Consider the following 19,981-nt stretch of genomic DNA (forward strand, 5'->3'; position numbering starts at 1 on the left):
TTCCAGGACCTCAGTTTCCTTCTATAGAGGACTAAAGGGTCTATCTAAACGCCTCCGGGATTCTTGCAGTCCCGGATCTGTGATCCATGATCTCTATTCTTTCCAGGACCTCAGTTTCCTTCCATAGAGGACTAGAGGGTGAGGGTAAACGGCCTCTGGGGTCCCTCAAAGCCCTGGATCTATGAGCCATGATCCCTATTCTTTCCAGGACCTGTTTCCTTCCGTAGAGGACTAGGGGGTCCGGCTAAACGGCCTCCGGGATCTCTTGCAGTCCCGGATCTGTGATCCATGATTCCTATTCTTTCCAGGACTTCAGTTTCCTTCTGTAGAGGAATAGGGGATCCGGCTAAACGGCCTCCGGGGTCCCTCAAACCTGGATCTATGAGCTATGATCCCTATTCTTTCCAGGACCTCAGTTTCCTTCCGTAGAGGACTAGGGGGTCCGGCTAAACGGCCTCCGGGGTCCCTCAAAGCCCTAGATTTATGAGCCATGATCCCTATTCTTTCCAGGACCTCAGTTTCCTTCTGTAGAGGACTAGGGGGTCCGGCTAAACGGCCTCTGGGATCTCTTGCAGTCCCGGATCTGTGATCCATGATTCCTATTCTTTCCAGGACTTCAGTTTCCTTCCGTAGAGGACTAGGGGATCCGGCTAAACGGCCTCCGGGGTCCCTCAAACCTGGATCTATGAGCTATGATCCCTATTCTTTCCAGGACCTCAGTTTCCTTCCGTAGAGGACTAGGGGGTCCGGCTAAACGGCCTCCGGGGTCCCTCGCAGTCCCGGATGTGTTATCCACGATCCCGAGATCACCTCTCCTCCCGGGGCCCCAGCCGGCTCTTCTGCATAAAGAGGGTGGGCACGGGCCGGGAGGTCGAAGCCAGCGCCGGGGTCCCCCCCGCCCCCTCCCAAGGGTATCCACGTGAGCGCCGGCGCCAGGCCTCCCAAGGCCGGGGGCGCAGGCCCGCCGGAGCAGGGCTCCCCCGGCCAGGAACACGCCAGCACGGGAAGGGAGCCAGACTTTTCTTTCCCGCTTTCCCCCGCGTCGGGCAGGAAGCCCTTCCCCCGAACGCCGCCGCTCTCCTCCTCTGCCCCCTCCCCGTTTTGGGGTCGTGGCGGCCGGGGCGGGGCCGGCGCACGGGGAAGGGAGGTGCACGGGCGGGCCGCCGGGCAGGGGAGGGGTTGCCGGCTCCGGTTAGCGTGCGTGGCAGTCTCTCCCCACTCGGCAGGGGCGGGGCCGGCGGCTCCTCTCGCCCCCTCCTTCTTCCCGGCCCATCCTCCTTCCTCCTCTCTCTCTCTCTCGCTCTCTCTCGCTCTCTCTCTCTCTCTCCTCTCTCGCTCTCTCGCTCTCTCGGCGCACTCTCCCTCTCTCTCCTCTCTCCCTTTCGGCGGCGGCGTCCTCCTCCAGCTCGGCCAGGAGGTCCCCGTGCGCCTCGGTGCCCCCAGCGCCCCGGGAGAAAGGAGGGAGGAGGCGGCCGGCGGGCGCACGAGCGGCCCGGCGGAGCGGCAGGCGGGCGGGCGGAGCGGAGCGGCGGCCAGGCGGGCGGACGGACAGGCAGGCGCGCTCGGGCTCCGGGCGGCGGCGGCGGCGGCGGCTCCCCCCATTCACTCACCCACCACCCCCCCAGCCAGCCGGCTCCTGCCCCGGCCCGGCCATGTCCTCGGCCAAGCAGCGAGGCTCCAAGGGCGGCCAGGGCTCGTCCGCCCCCTCCGAGAAGGGCGCCCACCCGGCGGGCGGCCCCGATGACGTGGCAAAGAGGCAGCAGCAGCCGCAGTCCGAGCAGCAGCCCAGGCAGCCCCAGCAGCAGCAGCCCAAGCAGTCACCCCAGCCAGGCAAGCAGTCAGCCCAACAGCAGAACCAACAGCCCAAGCAGCAGCAGAACCAACAACCCAAGCAGCAGCAGAACCAGAACCAACAGCCCAAACAGCAGCAGCAGCAACCCAAGCAGCAGCAGAACCAGAACCAACAGCCCAAGCAGCAGCAGAACCAACAGCCCAAACAGCAGCAGAACCAACAGCCCAAGCAGCAGCAGAACCAACAGCCCAAACAGCAGCAGAACCAACAGCCCAAACAACAGCAGAACCAACAGCCCAAACAGCAGCGAACCCGGCCCAAACAACAGCGAACCAAAGCCCAAAAGCGCAGCGGCCCGGGAACCAACAGCCCAAACAGCAACAGAATCAACAACCCAAACAACAGCAGCAGAACCAGCCCAAGCAACAGCAACAACAGAACCAACAGCCTAAGCAGCAGCAGCAGCAGAACCAACAACCCAAACAGCAGCAGCAGAACCAACAGCCCAAACAGCAGCAGCAGAACCAACAGCCCAAGCAGCAGCAGCAGCAGAACCAACAGCCCAAGCAGCAGCAGCAGAACCAAAGCCCAACGCAGCAGAAAACCCCAAAGCAGCAGGGGCCCAACAACCCAAGCAGCGGAGCAGGAACCAAAGCAAGCAGCAGCAGAACCAACAACCCAAGCAGCAGCAGCAAAACCAGAACCAACAGCCCAAGCAGCAGCAAAACCAGAACCAACAGCCCAAGCAGCAGCAAAACCAGAACCAACAGCCCAAGGGCAACGAGCAGCAGCAGCAGCAGAATCAGCAACAGCAACAGCAGCACCAGAACCAACAGCCCAAGCAGCAGCAAAACCAGAACCAACAGCCCAAGCAGCAGCAGCAGTCCCACCCCAAAGGCAGCAATAGGGGAGGTGGAGGTGGTGGTGGGAAATCCTCAGTGGGTTCCCCAGCCTCCTCCTCTTCCTCCTTCTTTGGCCAGCTGGCAAAGGTTCTCAACTTTCTCTTCTACCTCACCCTCATCGCCGGGGCCGGCCTCCAGGGGGCCCATAACGTTTTGGAAACATCAAATCCGCCCAAAGAGGGGCTTCACCAGGCAGAGAGAGGAGCTGGGCCAGGGCTTGCAAGGCGTCATGCACAAGGTAAGGAAGGGCCCCTCTTCCTCCTTTCCTTCTCCTTCCAAATAGGGCAGCTTCAAAGCATCCCTCATGTCCTCATCCCTCTAAGTCCCATATTCACAGCAGAGCTGGCTCAGTGTCTTCACATTAGCCAAGTGGGCTCAATAGCTATGGCCTTGGGGTCTTGGTTTCTTCAACTGTAAATGCCTCAGTTTCCCCACTTGTAATTCCCTTTCTGTGTAATGAGGAGATTGGATTAGAATGCCTCCTGGGCCCCTTTCAGCTCTAGATCTGTAATCCTAAGAACCTATTGGACCTGGGGCAAGCCAGTTAATCTCTAGAGAGTTTCATTTTCCTTATCTATAAAAAGGGCATCTGAGGTTCCTTTCTCTAGGCAGTTAGGTAGCCCTGTGGATGGGGTCAAATCTGGCATCAGATACCCACAAGCTGTGTGACTCTGGGAAAGTCGATTTAAAGTCTGTCTGCCCCAACTGTAAGATGGGAATAATAATAGCACCTACTTCCTAGGGTTTTGTGAAGCTCAAATGCGGTAATATTTCTGAGATGCTCTGTAAACCTTAATTTTTCGAGTCATTTTTTTCCCCCAGGTATATTTGATTCTTTATCAGTCCATTTGAGGTTTTCTTGGCAGAGATAATGGAGTGGTTTTCCAGTTTATTTTACAGATGAGGAAACTGAGTGAAAGGACTTGCCAAGAATCACAGAGCTAGTAAGTGTTTGAAACTGGATTTGAACTCAGGAAGATGAGTCCCAGTCTTCTATCTAGTAGTTATTATGTATGATCCTAAGCACTGTATAAAACTCATTTGAGTTCCATGCACTTTTGGTGGTATTATCCTAATTTTACAGATTAGGAAACTAAGGCTCATACATGTTAATCAACAAGCTTTGAATTTTAGATCCTACTATGTGCCAGATATCAGGCTAGGGTTCAAAGACGAAAAGAACATTCGTAGAATTTACATTTTAAATTTAAAATTTACATTCTTTTTTTTTTTTTTTTTGGGGGGGGGGAGTGCATGGACACAAAAATAGACACAAACTATCTCCAAAGAAAATGAGAAATGATGGAGGGCTGTAGGACTATTTCTACATTTCATTTAATACCAAAGTAATATACAATGAAAATAAAAAGTAATAATGGAGGGATACCATGTAGCATGGGAGTTTTGAGTATAAGAGAAGTGAGGAGGGAAGGTTTTCCTGGTATAGGAAACAGCATGTGCAAAGCATGAGGATTCCCTCCTCCCCCTTCCCCATGGTAAATTTGAGATGATTTAGTTAGAACTGTGCTTTAGGAATATGAAATTCCATTTTGGCAGCTGTCTGGAGGATAGATTATAATTATAATATTCAGTAGTTATCTAGTGCTTTAAACTTTGCAAAAGCAATTTACAAACATGACCTCATTTGATCTTGAAGTTGATTGCCGTTATTGTCCCCATTTTACAGATGAGGAAAGTGAGATGGTCACAGAGTTTGTGACTTGCTCTCAGAGTCACACAGTAAGTCTCTGAGAGCTGATTTGAACTCAGGTAGGTTTTATCAGGTCCAGTATACAATCCACTGCACCACTGAGACTTGTTCCTGGTCACATTCTAATAAATGTGAGAGCTTTGGACCTGTTCCTGACCCCAACGTGGAGTTCAGCAGGCCTTCTGGTCTGCTTGTTTCTGGGGTCTGCTTTGGAGAGGGAGCCAGAAGTTGGCATCTGTCTCTGTCTGGGAGTGCCCCTGATTCTGATCAAACCATCCTGGCCCTTTGGGGAGGGGGATGCTCCAGTCGGGGAGGGATCCAGCCAAGTGGGCCCTTTTCAGAGCATCTTTGGGCAACTGGCTTGAGCCAGCCCGGGGCTAGGGGCCAGGGAAGGTGGGGGGCACAATCTTTCCCCTTCAAACAGTTCTTCTTTGTCTTTTATTTAGACATCAGGGGAAAAACACGTTTCCAAAAGTGTTTCTCTGCCTTCCCTCAAGTATCAAATAGGGCTGCAGTAGTATTTTGCCGGCCAGAGGGTTGATTAGCAAAGGGAACCTGTCACAAAACATTAGCCTTGACCTGGAAGGAAACTCCCAGTCTCTGCACTGATTTTTCAATGACTTGGAACAGCTGAGTGTGCAGAAGAGCCAGGGGGGCTGGGGAGAGCTGGCCAGTTTTGCCTTGAGCCTGGGCCCCACCCAAGCTGTCCCAGACAGAAGCAAGAGTGTAGCCAGTTCTGGTCCTCCCCTGGCATCCCAGACTGAGTTGGGGATCCAGGATTGGGAAGCTCATTGACCAAAATCTGAAAGGAACCTCCCAGGCCCTCTGGTCCAACCTTCTCGTTTTTCAGATGAGGAAACTGAGATTCAAGATTGCTTTGCCCAAGGTTGTACAGATTGTAAATGTCAGAAGTATATTTAAACCTGGGTCCTTTGACTTGATAATTTAGAGTTGAAAAAAACTTCAGAGTTCTTCCAGTGTAGCCCTCTCGTTTTTCCTATATATAAATAGCCTATTTATATAGTGAACCACAAATAATGTTTATTATTAATAGCATAATCATGATAAAATAACATGATTATATGTATTTTTCTTTTCCAATTAGGTGTAAAAAAATTGTTTTTACATTGTTTTTAAAACTTTGAGTTTCAGATATTTTCCCTTTGCCCCTCTGCAACCCCTATTAAGAAAGGACATGTGAAGTCATGTAAAACATTTCCATAAAAGTCATGTTGAGAAAAAAAAAAATCTTCCCTTCCCCCTCAAAAAACCTTGAGGAAAGTAAGATTTAAAAAAAAAAAAGCATGCATCAATTTGTATTCAAACACAATCATTTTTTTTTCCCTCTGGGTATGGATAGTATTATATAATTATTAAATCATTAATTTTAATTATTTTAAATTAATATTTGATTATTATTAAATGTATATTCAGACAATTAGTTCTTTCTCTTGAGTATGGATAGCATTATATAATTATTAAATCATTGATTTAAATTATTTTAAATTAATATACATATATAAATTATTAACTAATGTAAAATCTAACCTCAGACACTTAATAGCTAGGCAACTCCCTTTATCCTATTTGCCTCAGTTTCCCTATTTGTGAAAATGAGCTGGAGGAGGAAATGGTTAACCACTCTAGCATCTCTGCCAAGAAAATTCCCAAAGGGATCAGAAAGAGTTGGACTGGACTGAAAAAAAAAATAAAAACTGAACAACATAATATAAGTAGTGATATAATTGATAATGCTTATTTTATTTTATATTCCATAGCTATTGTAGCATTACTAACTTAGGAGGAAAAAAAGGAAAAGAATTAAAGTTGTAGCATTACTAATTTAGAGAGAAAAAAAGGAAAAGAATAAAAGTTGTACCATTACTTAGAAAGAAAAAAAAGAATTAGTTGTAGCATTACTTAGAAAGAAAATGAAAGGAAAAGAATAAAGTTTGTAGCATTACTTAGGAAAAAAAGGAAAAGAATTAAAGTTGTAGCATTACTTAGGAAAAAAAGGAAAAGAATTAGTTGTAGCATTATTAACGTTCATTTTGGAAAGCAAAAAAAAAAAAAAGACTTCATAGACATTTGTAGATGTTTTTAGGTTTTCACAAAATGGAAGGAATCTTAGAGGTTAAACCCCAATAGAAACCAGACTGCACATAAGGATCCCTGTGGGATGCTTATTGACTTAGTTTAAGAAAATGTAGCATTGTCTGTTTTTATTTATTTGGTTAAATATTTCCCTGTTACATTTTAACATAGTTCAGGCAGCCCTGAAGGGTTGTGGGTACTCTGGATCCTTCAGGTGGCCTGCACCTGATCTGGCCAGTCTCTTCACTTTACAGATGAGTAAACTGAGGCAGTGTGTGCTGGAGCTGGGAGATACATCCTTGTGTGGGTGAGGGGTAGGGATACTCTTTTCCCCTACATTCAGCCTTGCAGGCTTGAACAACATGCTGATATACACTATTTTGGGAGGATGGTGAATCTGGAGAGATGATGAGGGTGGATTGGATGGCCAAAAGGCACCCAGAGCATTGGCTGGAGAGCCAGTCTTGGAGCTGGTCAGGGAGACCTCTGAGAGGTGTATTCTTGGAGAATCTTGTGCCTCTCCAGCCATGGCTGGCTGCACTAGGGGGGGGGGGGGGGGGGGGGGGGGGGGGGGGGAAGGCAGATGTGTATCTTGGATGTCCATGGAAATAAACTTCCCGGACTCTAGGAAGCTGCTCTGCCTCCCCACCCCTTTTCTCCAGCCTTTGGTGATCTGCTTTGCTCCTCCCCTTCCCTTTTACACTAAATCCATTGTTAAGTGAGCTGGAGGGAGACATAATTAGCTCCTTAGACAGTCCTGACACTTAAACGAATCAGACCTCCAGCCCAAGAGGGTCCAGTGGCTTGTGGACAGTGCCCTTATAGAAAGTTGAATGATTAAATGTAGAATATAGTTGAGACCTATCACTAGCCCCCGTTTTTCCTTTACTCACTCTTTCCCTTATGGTGTTCTTATAGATAGATAGGGAGGTGGGATGGTGAGTAGTGTTACACTTATATTTTTTTTTTTTTTTTTTTTTTTTTTTATTTAATAGCCTTTAATTTACAGGATATATACATGGGTAACTTTACAGCATTAACAATTGCCAAACCTCTTGTTCCAATTTTTCACCTCTTACCCCCCCCACCCCCTCCCCTAGATGGCAGGATGACCAGTAGATGTTAAATATATTAAAATATAACTTAGATATAGTGTTACACTTATAATCAAAGAGATCTGAGTTTTAATCCCACCTCAGGCACTTAACTATATAACTAGGATGAATTTTGGTAAGTCACTTCCCAGCCTCAGTTTTCTCATCTGTAAAAATGTGGCTAATGGTAGCTTTATAATTTTGTAAATTTATATCTTAAGTTTATTAAAACTTAAAAGTTTTATTAGTTTATTATTAAACATAAGTTTATTGTGAGAATTTAGTGACATGTAATCTCTATATAGCACAATGTAAACCACCAAATGTGATATTTTTATTCCCTTTAAAATCTGTAGATCTAAGCATTGTGAAAAGGGAAAGGTGGGGAAAGGAAAAAAAATAAGGTCTCTCAGGATTTGTAGTCTACTAGACCTATCCCGATAAAGGTAATAAATAACATTTTGTAGTTTATTTTTTAATTTTTTTTTTTTTTTTTTGAGGCATTTGGGGTAAGTGCCTAGGAAGTATTAAGTGTCTGAGATTTGAACTCGGGTCCTGCTGACTTCAGGGCTGATTCTCTATCCACTGCACCACCGAGCTGCCCCTGAAGGTGGACTTTTGCAGTCTTCTCCATGACTTTTGTGCTTCTGTTCCTGGCTTTGCCACTGATGAGCAGAGATCATAAGTAACACTGGATTTCTATGTCCTAATCTACAAAATGAGATGGCTGAAATTTGATTATGGGATCGTACATTATAGAACTAGAAGGAATTTTAGAGCACCGCGTTTTATTTTATATAGTGTCTATCCATTATTCTACATTACCTCACTTGATATTTTAATGGATCTGGGCTGTCATCCCCTCCACTGGTGTAGATCACCACCCATCCCTTCCTTCTCATCCAGAGTTCTTGAGTGGAATTACCTAGATTGGTTCTAAGTTGTCTTTCTAAGAACTCTTGAATTGTGACTCAGTGATCATTAATCTCAGGTGCTTCAGCTACCTAGGGTTTCTGGACCTTTCAGCAGGCAGCCAGAGGAAGCCATTGATGTTCTTATCCACTGATCTCTCATTAGTCCCTGACTTCAGCATTCTCCCTTTGTCTGCCCCATGTGCTGAATTTCTCTACCTTGTTTCACCCTGTCTGTTCTTCCTGTACCTTTTCCTTCTATTCTTTAAAACCAGCTGAGGAGGCAGTTTGTAAACTTACTAGAATGATGGACTCTGATGCAGAAAGATCTAGTTCGGAATCCCATCTCTGGCACCCTTCTATGTGACCACCCCTAAATCATCCAATCTCAATTTCTTCTTCTGTAAAATGGATATTATAATAATAGCGAGTGTTTACGTACAACACTTTAAGGTTTGCAAAACCTTAGATATCCTCGTTTGGTTTTCATGATAACACTATAAAATAGATGCTATTATCATCATCATCCCCATTTTACAGATGAGTAAACTGAGGCATAGTGAGATTAAGTGACAACCCAGGGTAACATAGTTGGTAAGTGTCTCTCTCAACATCAGCTTGTTACCTTGGATCTCTTCCCAGTGTCCTCAGCTAGTAAGATTGGTAGACTCAGTTGGATAGCCTGCCTCTGTCAGGGACAAGTGGTCAGGGCTGGATGACTGTAGCTGATATGGTTTCCTTCTGGCTTGAAGACTTGGGGGGGCCGTCAATCTGTAAGTGCTCCAGATCTTCCTGCCATGTTCACACCATTCCATAATCATAAGATCTCACCAAAAGCAGAAAAGTAAATCCTTTGCTTGACAAGCAAGATGAGCTTCCCTAAGATCCTACAAGTCTTTTAAAAATTTTTTTCTATTTTCTATTTTTAAATTTCTTTTTCTGTTATTTTAAAATAAATGGATAAAATAAAATATTAAATTATTACTATAAACTATCAATTATGAACATAATTAACTATTGATTGATTATTAAATATTACTTTAAATATTCTTTCTTAGTTACAGGTAAAGACAATTTTTAACACTAGTTTAGAAAAAATTGAGTTCCAAGTGTTTTGTCTTCCTCTCCCCTCCCTGAGATGATAACCAATTTGATATAGGTTATAGATGTTCAATTATGCAAAATATATTTCCATATTAATCATGTTGGATCCTACAAGTCTTAAGCATCAGAGGAGAATTTGAATTCAGGTTCTCTGACTTCAGGGCCAGAGTTCTTTCCACTATATCACATTTAGTGAAATACTACTCATCTTTTAAAGCCCAGCTCACTTGCAACTTCCCCATGAAGCTTTTCCCTGATCATTCTTCACCCCTAATCCACATCTTCCCTTGTTCAGTGATCTCTTCTTCCTGAACCTTCCCCTCCAGCCCTAAGACCTCATGGAGTATTTACTATCTCATTTAGTTATTATGTATTAGTTATGTGTTCTGGCTCTTAAATATAAGCTGCATGAAGACAGGGCCATGTTTTATTTTATACATAATAGATAGGTGAATGGATGGATGGTTAGATAAGTGGGTAGAGAGATGGATAGACAAGAAGAGATGGATAGACAAGACAGACAGATAGAATTGGATGGATGGATAGAGAGGTGGAAGAATGGATAGATGGATGGTTAGATAAGTGGATAGAGAGATGGATGGATAGATGGAGAGATGTATACATGGATGGATGAACAGGTAGGTAGATGGAAAGCTAGATGATAGGGAAAGGTGGACGGACAGATAAATGGATAAGTAGGTAAAAGATAGATGAATTGAGAAAGCACCTAGGACTTTTGCCAGACTGCCTGCTAAACCCTAAGGATACAAATTTAAGCCAGCAAATCATTGCCCTCTGGGCGTTTACTGTCTAATGGGAATGACTTGTACATAAAGGGAAATTGTAAAGGGGGAGATGATCTGTGGATGGGGGGACTAGATGAGGCAGAACCTCCCCTTTCAGAGCAGGGGCCCCAAGGATAGAATCAGGCTTGAGGGATGGGGGAAGATAAATTTGATGGTCAGCCAAGGTGTACTGTACAGGGAGATGACCAGGAAGAGGAATTAGAGACCTGAAGGCAGAGAAGGCTCAGTTGCTTAGCAAATGTTAGTTTGCATTTGAGTGATATTGATTTAGCCCATAATCTCCCTGGGAGAGCTGAAATACAACAGCAGCAGTTATAATGATAACACTGTAGTAATATTTATCTAGTATCATTTTATAAATGAGGAAGCTGAGACACAAAAAGGAAGTAATTTACCTGAGATGATACATGGTGGCAGATTCAGGATTCAAACTGAGGCCCTTTGACATCCTGTGCATTTTCTGCCCTGGGGATGAGGGGAGATTTCTCGCCCCCAAAAGGTTTGAACATCATAGATTTAGAGCTAGGAAAGATTCCAGGTACTGAATCCAACTGTGCCCATTGATACAGCAAAGGAAAGTGAGGTCCCAAGACCTTATTCCTCAGTTCATATCACTTGTGATAGGAGAAGAATTTGAATTTTGGACATGGGATCACACAGACCTCAATGTGTAAGGAACTTAGCTGAGAAATTAGATTTAGAATCCGGACGGGTCTGTGGTTGCCATTGTCTCATCACCTTATTATAGTGAGTAAACAAAGACCCTGCCAGATGGGGGAGCAGGACCCCTCCACTGTGGTTTGGGTTCAGCAGTTATTCCAGAGTGGAATTCAGCGTGTCCATGGGATAAGAATGGGCTTCCCAAGGAGAGAGACTTATCCTTCATTAGCCTGCTTTTGTCTAGGATCGGATGGTCCCTTGCTGGACTTGGGGTACTTCCCAATTCTGAAACTCTGAGTCTCTGGCAAATAAACCTATTTATTAGTAGATCTCTTTGGAGCCTGAGATAGGTGGGTTTGTTCTTGTTCATGGCTTCTTCACCCTGTTTGTGCCCCAGAATCCTTTGATTGTCTGTAAAACCTTTGAACCCTTTCTTGGAGTAATGTATGTAATTACTTCAAATAAAATGCACAGGATCACTAAGGAAAAGAAATATGATTATTAAAAAAAATGTTGGTAAAGAAATGCAAGTGTAAGGGATTATCAGGCAGTGATTCAGGGCCAAGGGTAGACCCCAGTCTCCTCATTTCTATCACCTCTGTCTCTTATCTCCCCTCAGTGATACAAGTATTGGGTGCCGGTTGAATGAATGGATGGGTTGGGGGAAGGAACGCTCCTTGGGTGCCCTGGGAGCAGTCCAGGCCGAGGCTGGCTTAAGGGAATCCGGCCAGTTACCCAGCTGTTGGACGTGTAGCGTTTGACTGCCAGAGATGTTTCCTGTTCTGTTCTAACTCCCGGCCCCCTGTGGCTAAAAATAGCCCCAGGGCCCCCCTCGCCAGGGGACATTCCAGCCTTGAAATGAAGGGAAGCCCCAGTGGAGCTCGGGTGGCTTCTGTCTGCCCACACTGAGGCTGGGGCTCTCCTGGCCATCCACAACGTTGGGAAGTCACCGAAACTCAGTGGTGGAGGGTCAGGAAGAGCCCAGAGTGCCTCGTCAGCCTCCTGCCTCCTGCCTCCTGGCCAGTGCTCAGGACACGGGCTCCCTGGGGCCCCAGATCCAGATTCTAGCCTCCGGCTTGGGCCGGCACGCAGAATGGAAGCTATTTTTAGAATGATACCTGGACTTTCATAAGACAATGAGTCAAGCCTTAATTTGTAGCATTTGTTGATTTCTGAAGTCCAAACTCTGATAATTCTGGAGGAGAGAGAGAGAAGAGATAGATCAGGGACCAGGGAGTCAATGAGAAGCCATCATTCTGTCCAATAACAGCTGCCAACACGCACCTACTGTGGGGTTCTGGGAAAGAAAATTAATTTAAACATCATGGTTTTTTGGAAAGAGCATTGGATTTGTAAATGAGAGCACTTGGCGTTCTCACTGTCTCTCTCTCTTTTCTTCTCTCCCTCTTTTCTTTTCTTCCCTCCCTCTTCCTCCTTTCCCCTTCCCTCCTTTCTTTCCTCCCTTATTTCCTTCCTCCCTTTCTCCTTTCCCCCTCCCTTCCTCTCTCCCATATTTCTTTTCCTTCTTTTTTCCTTTCTTCCTCCCTCATTTTCTCTCCTTTTCTCTTCTTCCTTCCTTTCTTCCTTTCTTCTCTCCTTCCTTTCTTCTTTTCTTCCCTCCCTCCTTTCTGCCTTTCCTCCTTCTCTTCCTTCCTTCTTCCCTTCCTCTCTTCTTCCCTTTATCTCTTCCTTCTTCCTTTCCTCCCTTCCGCCCTTCTTCCATTCCTCCCTTCCACTCTTCCTCTAATCTTCTTTTCCTCACTTCCTCCCTTTTCTCCCTCACTATCAAGGTTAAGTGACTTGCCTGGGGTCACACAGCCTTTTCTTTGGCAGTAACTATGCATGTGATCCTGAGCTATTCTTATAACCTCAGTGAGCTCCAGTTTCCTCATCTCTCAAATGGGGATTGTAATACTTGACAGGTAGGGGACGCCATAGGGAGTCAGGGAGACTCATTTTCCAAGTTCAAATCCAACCTCAGACACTTCCTAGCAATAATAATGATGAGGAAAAAGTGTTATCAAAATGTGAATGAAGACAATAGTAGGGGTAGCCCCTACCTGATGGAGTTTATTGTCTAAGTCAGTTCCTAAGACACAGATGAGAAAACTGAGGCTGAGAGGGGCTAAATGGCCCATGATCACCCCTAATAAATATCAGAGACTGAGTTTAAACTCAGATTTTTCTGACTACAAGTCCCGAACTCCACAAACTCTTATCTTATCTTGTCCCTTTACTTTTACAGAGTAAGAAACTGAGACTCAGTCAGGGGAAGTGACTTGTTCACTATCTCACCGGTAGTAAGTCAACTGCTGCTTACAAAGCTCAGTATTTAAGCCCAGGTCACAGAATCCTAGATTTATAAATGGAAGGGACTCAACCCTTCCCTCCCCGCTTTTTACTGACCTACCTGTCAGGGTCAGCAGGTGAATTCAAACTCAGACCCATAGCTTCCAAATCCAGTTCTTTTTTCTTTTTCTTCTTCCATTTCATCATCCTGTTACTCCATATGGTTCAGGATTTAGGCAATCTATTAATGCTCTCATAACTTAGTAATAGCCACTTCCCTTTGCCATAAGAGGATACGCCCTTAACGTCCCAGTGGGAAGGTAATTGAGAACTTATAGTGATAGAGACAAGCTGGTCCTGATCCTCGCATCCATTCTTAGCAAGTTCTTCTCCAGAAAAATAGGTTACATTTGCACCATAGCCTGGGGTTGTATACTCTGGTCTAAAAAAAAGTGAGACAGACCAAGTGACCAAAAGGAGGCCTGAATCTCTAACTGTGGCCTTCTTATCCATTGAGATTCAAATCTGGAAAGACCTGAGAACTCATTTCATCCAACTTCTGTATTTTACAGATGAGGAAATCGGGGTCCACACCAAGAAAATTGACTTGGCCAAGCTCATTTCATCCAGCTTCTCTACTTTATGGATGAGGAAATTAAAGCCTATGACAAGAATATTGGCTTGGCCAAGCTTATGTAGGTAGCTTAGCACAGGATCTGAACTCAGCCTCCAAAACTATCATTTTTCCCCCCATTTCACCATAGTATTCCTTTAAAAAAACAAATTATTGCTAACTTTTGTTCTTCTATCACGCTTCCTTCCCGATATAGCTCTCCTCCCCCTCCTGGCCCTCTCAGACAGCTATTGCTTATGAAACAAAATTTAAAAAAAAAAAAAAGGCATTTCAGTAAAACTAACCAATATATGGGAGAAGTCTAATGTTAAATGGAGTGTTCCATACCTATAGTTCCCCACCTGTGCAAAAAAGAAAAGGAGGTACATTTTCGTATTTCTTTTTTGGAGTCATGATGTTTTAATTAACTGAACTAATAATTAGGCTTTACAAGTGGTGGGAACAGGGACAGCTAGATAGAGCATGGGTCCTGGAGTCAGGAGGACCAGACACTTAGTAGCTGGGTGACCCTGCACAAGTCATTTAACCTCATTTGCCTCAGTTTCCCCATCTGTAAAATCAGCCGGAGAAGGAAAGCGAACTTCTCCAGTATTTTTGCAAAGAAAATTCCAACTGGGGTCATGGAGAGTGAGAGAGGACTGAAATGAGTCAACAAAGCATTTTACAATTTTCAAAGTATTTTTTATCTGTCATCTTATTTAATTCTCACGGCAATCACGTGTGATTTGTCCTACAGGTATTCCCATTTTACTGATGGGGCCATCAAAGCACCATGACTCATCCAAGATCCTACAGTTTGTATATAGAGTGGCTGAAAGGGCACTCACAGGCAATCTAATTTAATCTAGCCTGAACAGGATCCAAAATCCCTTTTAATAATCCCATTAAGTAGTCCTGTAGTCATCTTTCTCAAGATCTCTGTAGCCCAAGAGTGCTATCAGGAAATGGCTCTGCAACTTGTCCCTATCTATTCCTTGTGGGACCAAGCAGGAATATGCTAATCCCTTGTCCCTGAAATTAATGACCCTGTACCCATGACCCTTGTCCCTGAAAATAATATATGTCTCTCTAGCTATTTGGAGGCTTGACTTCATCTTTCCTCTGCCCCCCCTCAGCCCTCCCAGAATTTTTTTTTCCTATAGGATTAATATCCTTTAATTCCTTCAATTCCTACATTCTGGTACTGAAGGCCCTTTGAATCCTGGTTGTCCTTCATCCACTGCTCAGTTTATTAAAGTCCTTTCTAAAATGTGGGATCTGTAACCAAGGATGTACTGATAAATGGTGAATAACTGACTTTCCAAAGGGGGAAAAAGTGATAAATATTTTAATTCACATTTATTTTTTATTTTTTATTTTTTTTATTTTATTTAATAGCCTTTTATTTACAGGTTATATGTATGGGTAACTTTACAGCATTAACAGTTGCCAAACCTCTTGTTCCAGTTTTTTACCTCTTACCCCCCCACCCCCTCCCCCAGATGGCAGGATGATCAGTAGATGTTAAATATATTAAAATATAAATTAGATGCACAATAAGTATAAATGACCAAACTGTTATTTTGCTGTACAAAAAGAATCAGACTCTGTAATTCACATTTTTAAGGAAAAGGCAATCATTTTCTTAAGTGAAATCTTCAGTGCTTTCTAAAGTGAATATCCAATTTTTTTTAGAATGATACCTGGACTTTCATAAGACAATGAGTCAAGACTTAATTTGTAGCATTTGTTGATTTCTGAAGTCCAAACTCTGATAATTCTGGAGGAGAGAGAGAGAAGAGATAGACAGAGACAGAGGGAAGGAGAGAGAAAGAGAACGAACAATGACTTTGCACAACCCTCTCTCACTTCGATCCAGTCCATTTGCAAGTCAAGACATCCTCCTGATGTCATTGTTAAAACAAAGGACAAACAACAATAGCAAATATAATGAAAATTTATAATTGGATGTACACCCCAGCCTATATTCATGCAATAAATACATCATGGCCCCTAATTATAATATTATATATATATATATATAAAATGAAACCCAATTATTTAAACCAGTAGCATAAAACTGCACTAAGACTTTGAGGATGTCCAGTACCTTAATAGCAGTCTTAGGACCTGCCATTTCTCTATCTTAAATACTGGGCATTTCACTGATGATCTCATTAGACTTTTTTTTTTTTTTTTTTTTTTTTTTGGCTGGTAGTTCTGTTGATGCTCCTTGAATTTGATGTTGACTAAAATCTTCAGGTCTTCTTTTAAATATTAGCTCTTAAGCTTTTCCAGCCTTGTATGTGTGAAGATGATTCTTTATACCAAAGTGTAGGAGTTTACATTTATCTCTTAACAGAGAAAAACAACTTTACCTTATTAGGTTGTAGTGGATAAAGAGCTAGTCAATCTGGCTTCAAGTCTTTGTTCATATTGACTGTATGGACAAGTGCTTCTCATTTACCCCAGATCAGAAGATACTGCCTTATATTGGTGGAAGGAGTCTTGCTTACCAGGAGTTCCTTATACCCATGACCCTTCAGGTCCCATTCCTATCCATCTAGCTATTTGAAGGCTTGACTTTATCTTCTCTCTGCCCCTCAGCCCTCCCAGATTTTTTTTCCCTATAGGATTAATATCCTTTAATTCTTTCAACTGATCCTTGTATAGCCTGGTACTGAAGGCCCTTTCCTGGTTGTCCTTCTTCATTTGAGCTAGTCTAGATATTTTTTGGATTCAAACTTGGTCATCTATTACGTTCTCTCTCAAGCTTTCCCAGATTTGATAAGTACGCCAGCCTTTATCTAATAAATCTGATTAAAAAAGAAAAAAGAATTAACTATTCCAAATCCTGCGGTACTCAAAGCCTTAGTCCTGAATTCTGACACCCACATAGCCTTTATAATTTCTTTTATAAGATTTATAAATGATATTATAATTCTTTATAAATTCTATTTGATTGATTTTAGGTTACCAGGTTGCTGTGGATGTAAATCCCATCTGCTTCTGTGGAATATTAACATCTGCCTTTCTCTTGTAGGTCCAGTCTTTGCAGTCTACTTTCGTGAGTTTTGAGTCCATCTTGAAAAACTCCCAACAGAAGCAAGAGCTGACGGAGAAAGCCATCAAGCAAGGGGAGAACGAGATCAATCGTATCAGTGAGGTGCTGCAGAAATTGCAGAACGAGATCCTGAAGGACCTTTCGGACGGCATCCACGTAGTCAAGGATGCCAGGGAGAAGGATTTCAACTCCTTGGAGCACACCGTGGAAGAGAGACTCACAGAGCTCACCAGGTCCATCAACGAGAACATTGCCATATTCACCGATGTCCAGAAGAGGAGTCAGAAGGAAATCAATGAGGTGAAGGCCAAGATCGCCTCCCTGGAGGAGACAGATTGGTACAAAGATGACCTGAAGGCACTGAGGAACGTGGTGGATGGACTTCAGACCTCCGTCAAATCCAGAGAAAAGGACATCGAGTCTTTGAAAAGTTCCTTGGAGAACATGGAATCTGATGTCTACACTGAAGTCAAAGAGTTGGTGAATTTGAAACAGGAGCAGGAAAAGTTCAGGGAGGCTGCTGATAACGAACATCTCACTTTGCAGTCCCTGAGGGAGAAAATTCTTCAGGCGGAGGCTTCCTTGTCCCATCTCCCCAATGAGATAAAGAGACTGGAAGAAGACGTCCGCCAGGTCAAAGCGAGCTCCAGCCAGCAAGAAGAGAACGATGTTTTCAGGAACACAGATGCCTTGGGCTCCCTTCAGAGGAGGAGTGATGATTTGGAATCCAGGTTTGAGCACCTGGAAGGCAGCCTCCAGGCCATCCAGACGGCCTCTTCTCACCAGACGGAAACTCTGGAATCCCTTCTTTCCCGGAGCCAGGAGCATGAGCATCAGCTGGCCAGCCTCCAGGAGCACCTTGAAGGCATCACAGCTTCCCATGGGCTGTTGGATGCGGATAAAGAGGGCCTGGGGAGCACGGTGAGGAGCCTGGGGGAGGCCCAGCTCTCCCTGTTCAATGATGTGGAGGAGCTGAAGAGGAGCGTGAGCGAGCTTCCCAGCGCCGTGGACTCCCTGGAGAAGGTGCAGAAGCAGGTCCGCACTCTGCTTGACAAAGCCCAAGGGGACGCTTCTGTCCCTCCTGACTATCTAGAAAAACTGGCGACGGTGGATGACCTGAGGTCCTCCTTAAGCCAGCTGGAATCAGACCTAAAAATGGTTAGGACTGCCGTGGACAGTCTGGTCGCCTACTCGGTGAAAATCGAAACCAATGAGAATAATTTAGAGTCGACGAAAAGTTTATTGGATGACCTGAGGAGCGATCTGGATCGACTGTTTGTGAAAGTGGAGAAAATTCATGAAAACGTCTAAATGAGTTATCGATGCTGGTGTGGAATTTCAAAGTCCCCTCCCTCCCCATTCCTCACCGTCTCTCATGGCCAAAAAAAAAAAAAGATTCATCCCTCTTTGTAACGAGCAATAGACACTCATGGAAGCGCCCAGGTATTCTCCCATGCCCCCTTGCCAACTCATTTAATTTATTTGCCATTGTTAGGCTAAACCTGTGAAAACAGGGCTATGGCTGCTTTGTTATTTTTGTATCGACTTCTGGCTTTCTCCCTGAAAGACCCCCATTTTCAGGAATCCGAGGTTCCTTCTAAAAGGATGTTTCAAAACATCACAGAAGGACGAGGATTGATTTCAGGATCAACAGGAACGGGTTAGCATCATTAGCCTCAAAAGGGCCGCCTTGGCCACCATTTTTTACTCGAGTAATAATAAAAGGATGTTCCTTAAAATTGTCCTTAAGGAAAATAAATTTATTTTTCTTTTTTTGATGGGGGAAGGCTCCCAAGTTTTCCATGAGATGTCAATCACTTATAGTCTTCCACTTATAAACTGGCTGGAAACCAGAAACATCAGCACAATTTAGGGGGGGAAAAAAAGTATACCAATTCCTAGTGTTGTGTTTTTTTTTTTAAAGTACTTTACCATAGTCCTTCCCATAGGTGCTTTCTCATAGTTTCTCTTTCATCCCTTTTCTTCCCACCCCCATTCTATACATCCTCTAGTGATATCCAAGGTAACTATGCAAGACTCGGAAGGCTCCGAATGCCAAGATGGGGCATCCACACTGAGTAATCCTGAGCCCACTTGTGCCAAATCTTTAGTTGGGTCATCAGATAACTCTCTAGACTTAGTAGCCCAGAACAGGGGTCTGATATATTCTTGAATCATATCCCAGGAGCAGCACAGCGGAATGGGGCGTCCCCTCAGGTATGCAGACCAAATGTCTATAACCTATTTTTTTTTTTTAACGTTTTTTTAAAAAAATGATACTCATGGGGATCTCCTAATAAGTAGATTCCCGTCTGTCAGTGGGAAAAAAAAAAAGTATGCACTGCATTTCATGTCATTGTTTGCTCTGTCCCCATCCCCGAGCTGCCCTGTTCCTGATGGTCTGTCCTGTCCTGTTCTTTAAAGCCATTTGTTTTTTCTCCATTTGGAGTAATTTCAGACGTTCGTTTAGTTGACTGTGAAATGAACTGTATGGCTTCTTTACAGTATTTTTAATTCTTAATAAACACTTTGGAGCTTTGTACTTATGGGTGTGAGAGGAGTTGTTATTTGTTTGAGGAGCCGGCGTCAATGGCGTAGCCAGGAGCGATTTTTGCCTTTCGGTGATGACCGATTCTTGGTGGATGAGCAGTTCTTGGTGGAGGTGGCCAGTACTGGTACTGGAAGGTCACCCGATTGTTCCACCACTGAACGGGGGCCCATATGGGATCTTGCCTCATTCTTTCCCTCCACATAGGAAGCAGAATGTGGTGAGTAAAGAGGTGATCTTAAACCCAGGAGAATTTGGGATCAAATGAAACACTTAGCCTTCAGCATGGGTCTAGAACATAGTAGACTTAAAAAATGCTTCTTCCCTTCTTCTCCTCCTCCTTCCTTACCCCCTTTTCCTTCCCCTTCCTTTTCCCCTTCCCTTTCTTTTTAC

General features: G+C 44.2%; 1 protein-coding gene across 1 annotated transcript; it reads left to right on the top strand.

Annotated features, from left to right (window-relative positions):
• Nucleotides 1-1,575: 1,575 nt before the first annotated feature.
• CKAP4 (cytoskeleton associated protein 4) lies at nt 1,576-19,582 on the top strand. Its single transcript, XM_031937820.1, is given in 4 exon segments — nt 1,576-1,841; nt 2,674-2,852; nt 2,854-2,932; nt 17,020-19,582. Coding segments are annotated over 4 exon segments (1,779 nt in total). The 5' UTR covers nt 1,576-1,652; the 3' UTR covers nt 18,352-19,582.
• The last annotated feature ends 399 nt before the right edge of the window (nt 19,583-19,981 follow it).

This window comes from Sarcophilus harrisii, chromosome 5, assembly GCF_902635505.1.
Source record: "Sarcophilus harrisii chromosome 5, mSarHar1.11, whole genome shotgun sequence".
Lineage (NCBI taxonomy): Eukaryota > Metazoa > Chordata > Mammalia > Dasyuromorphia > Dasyuridae > Sarcophilus > Sarcophilus harrisii.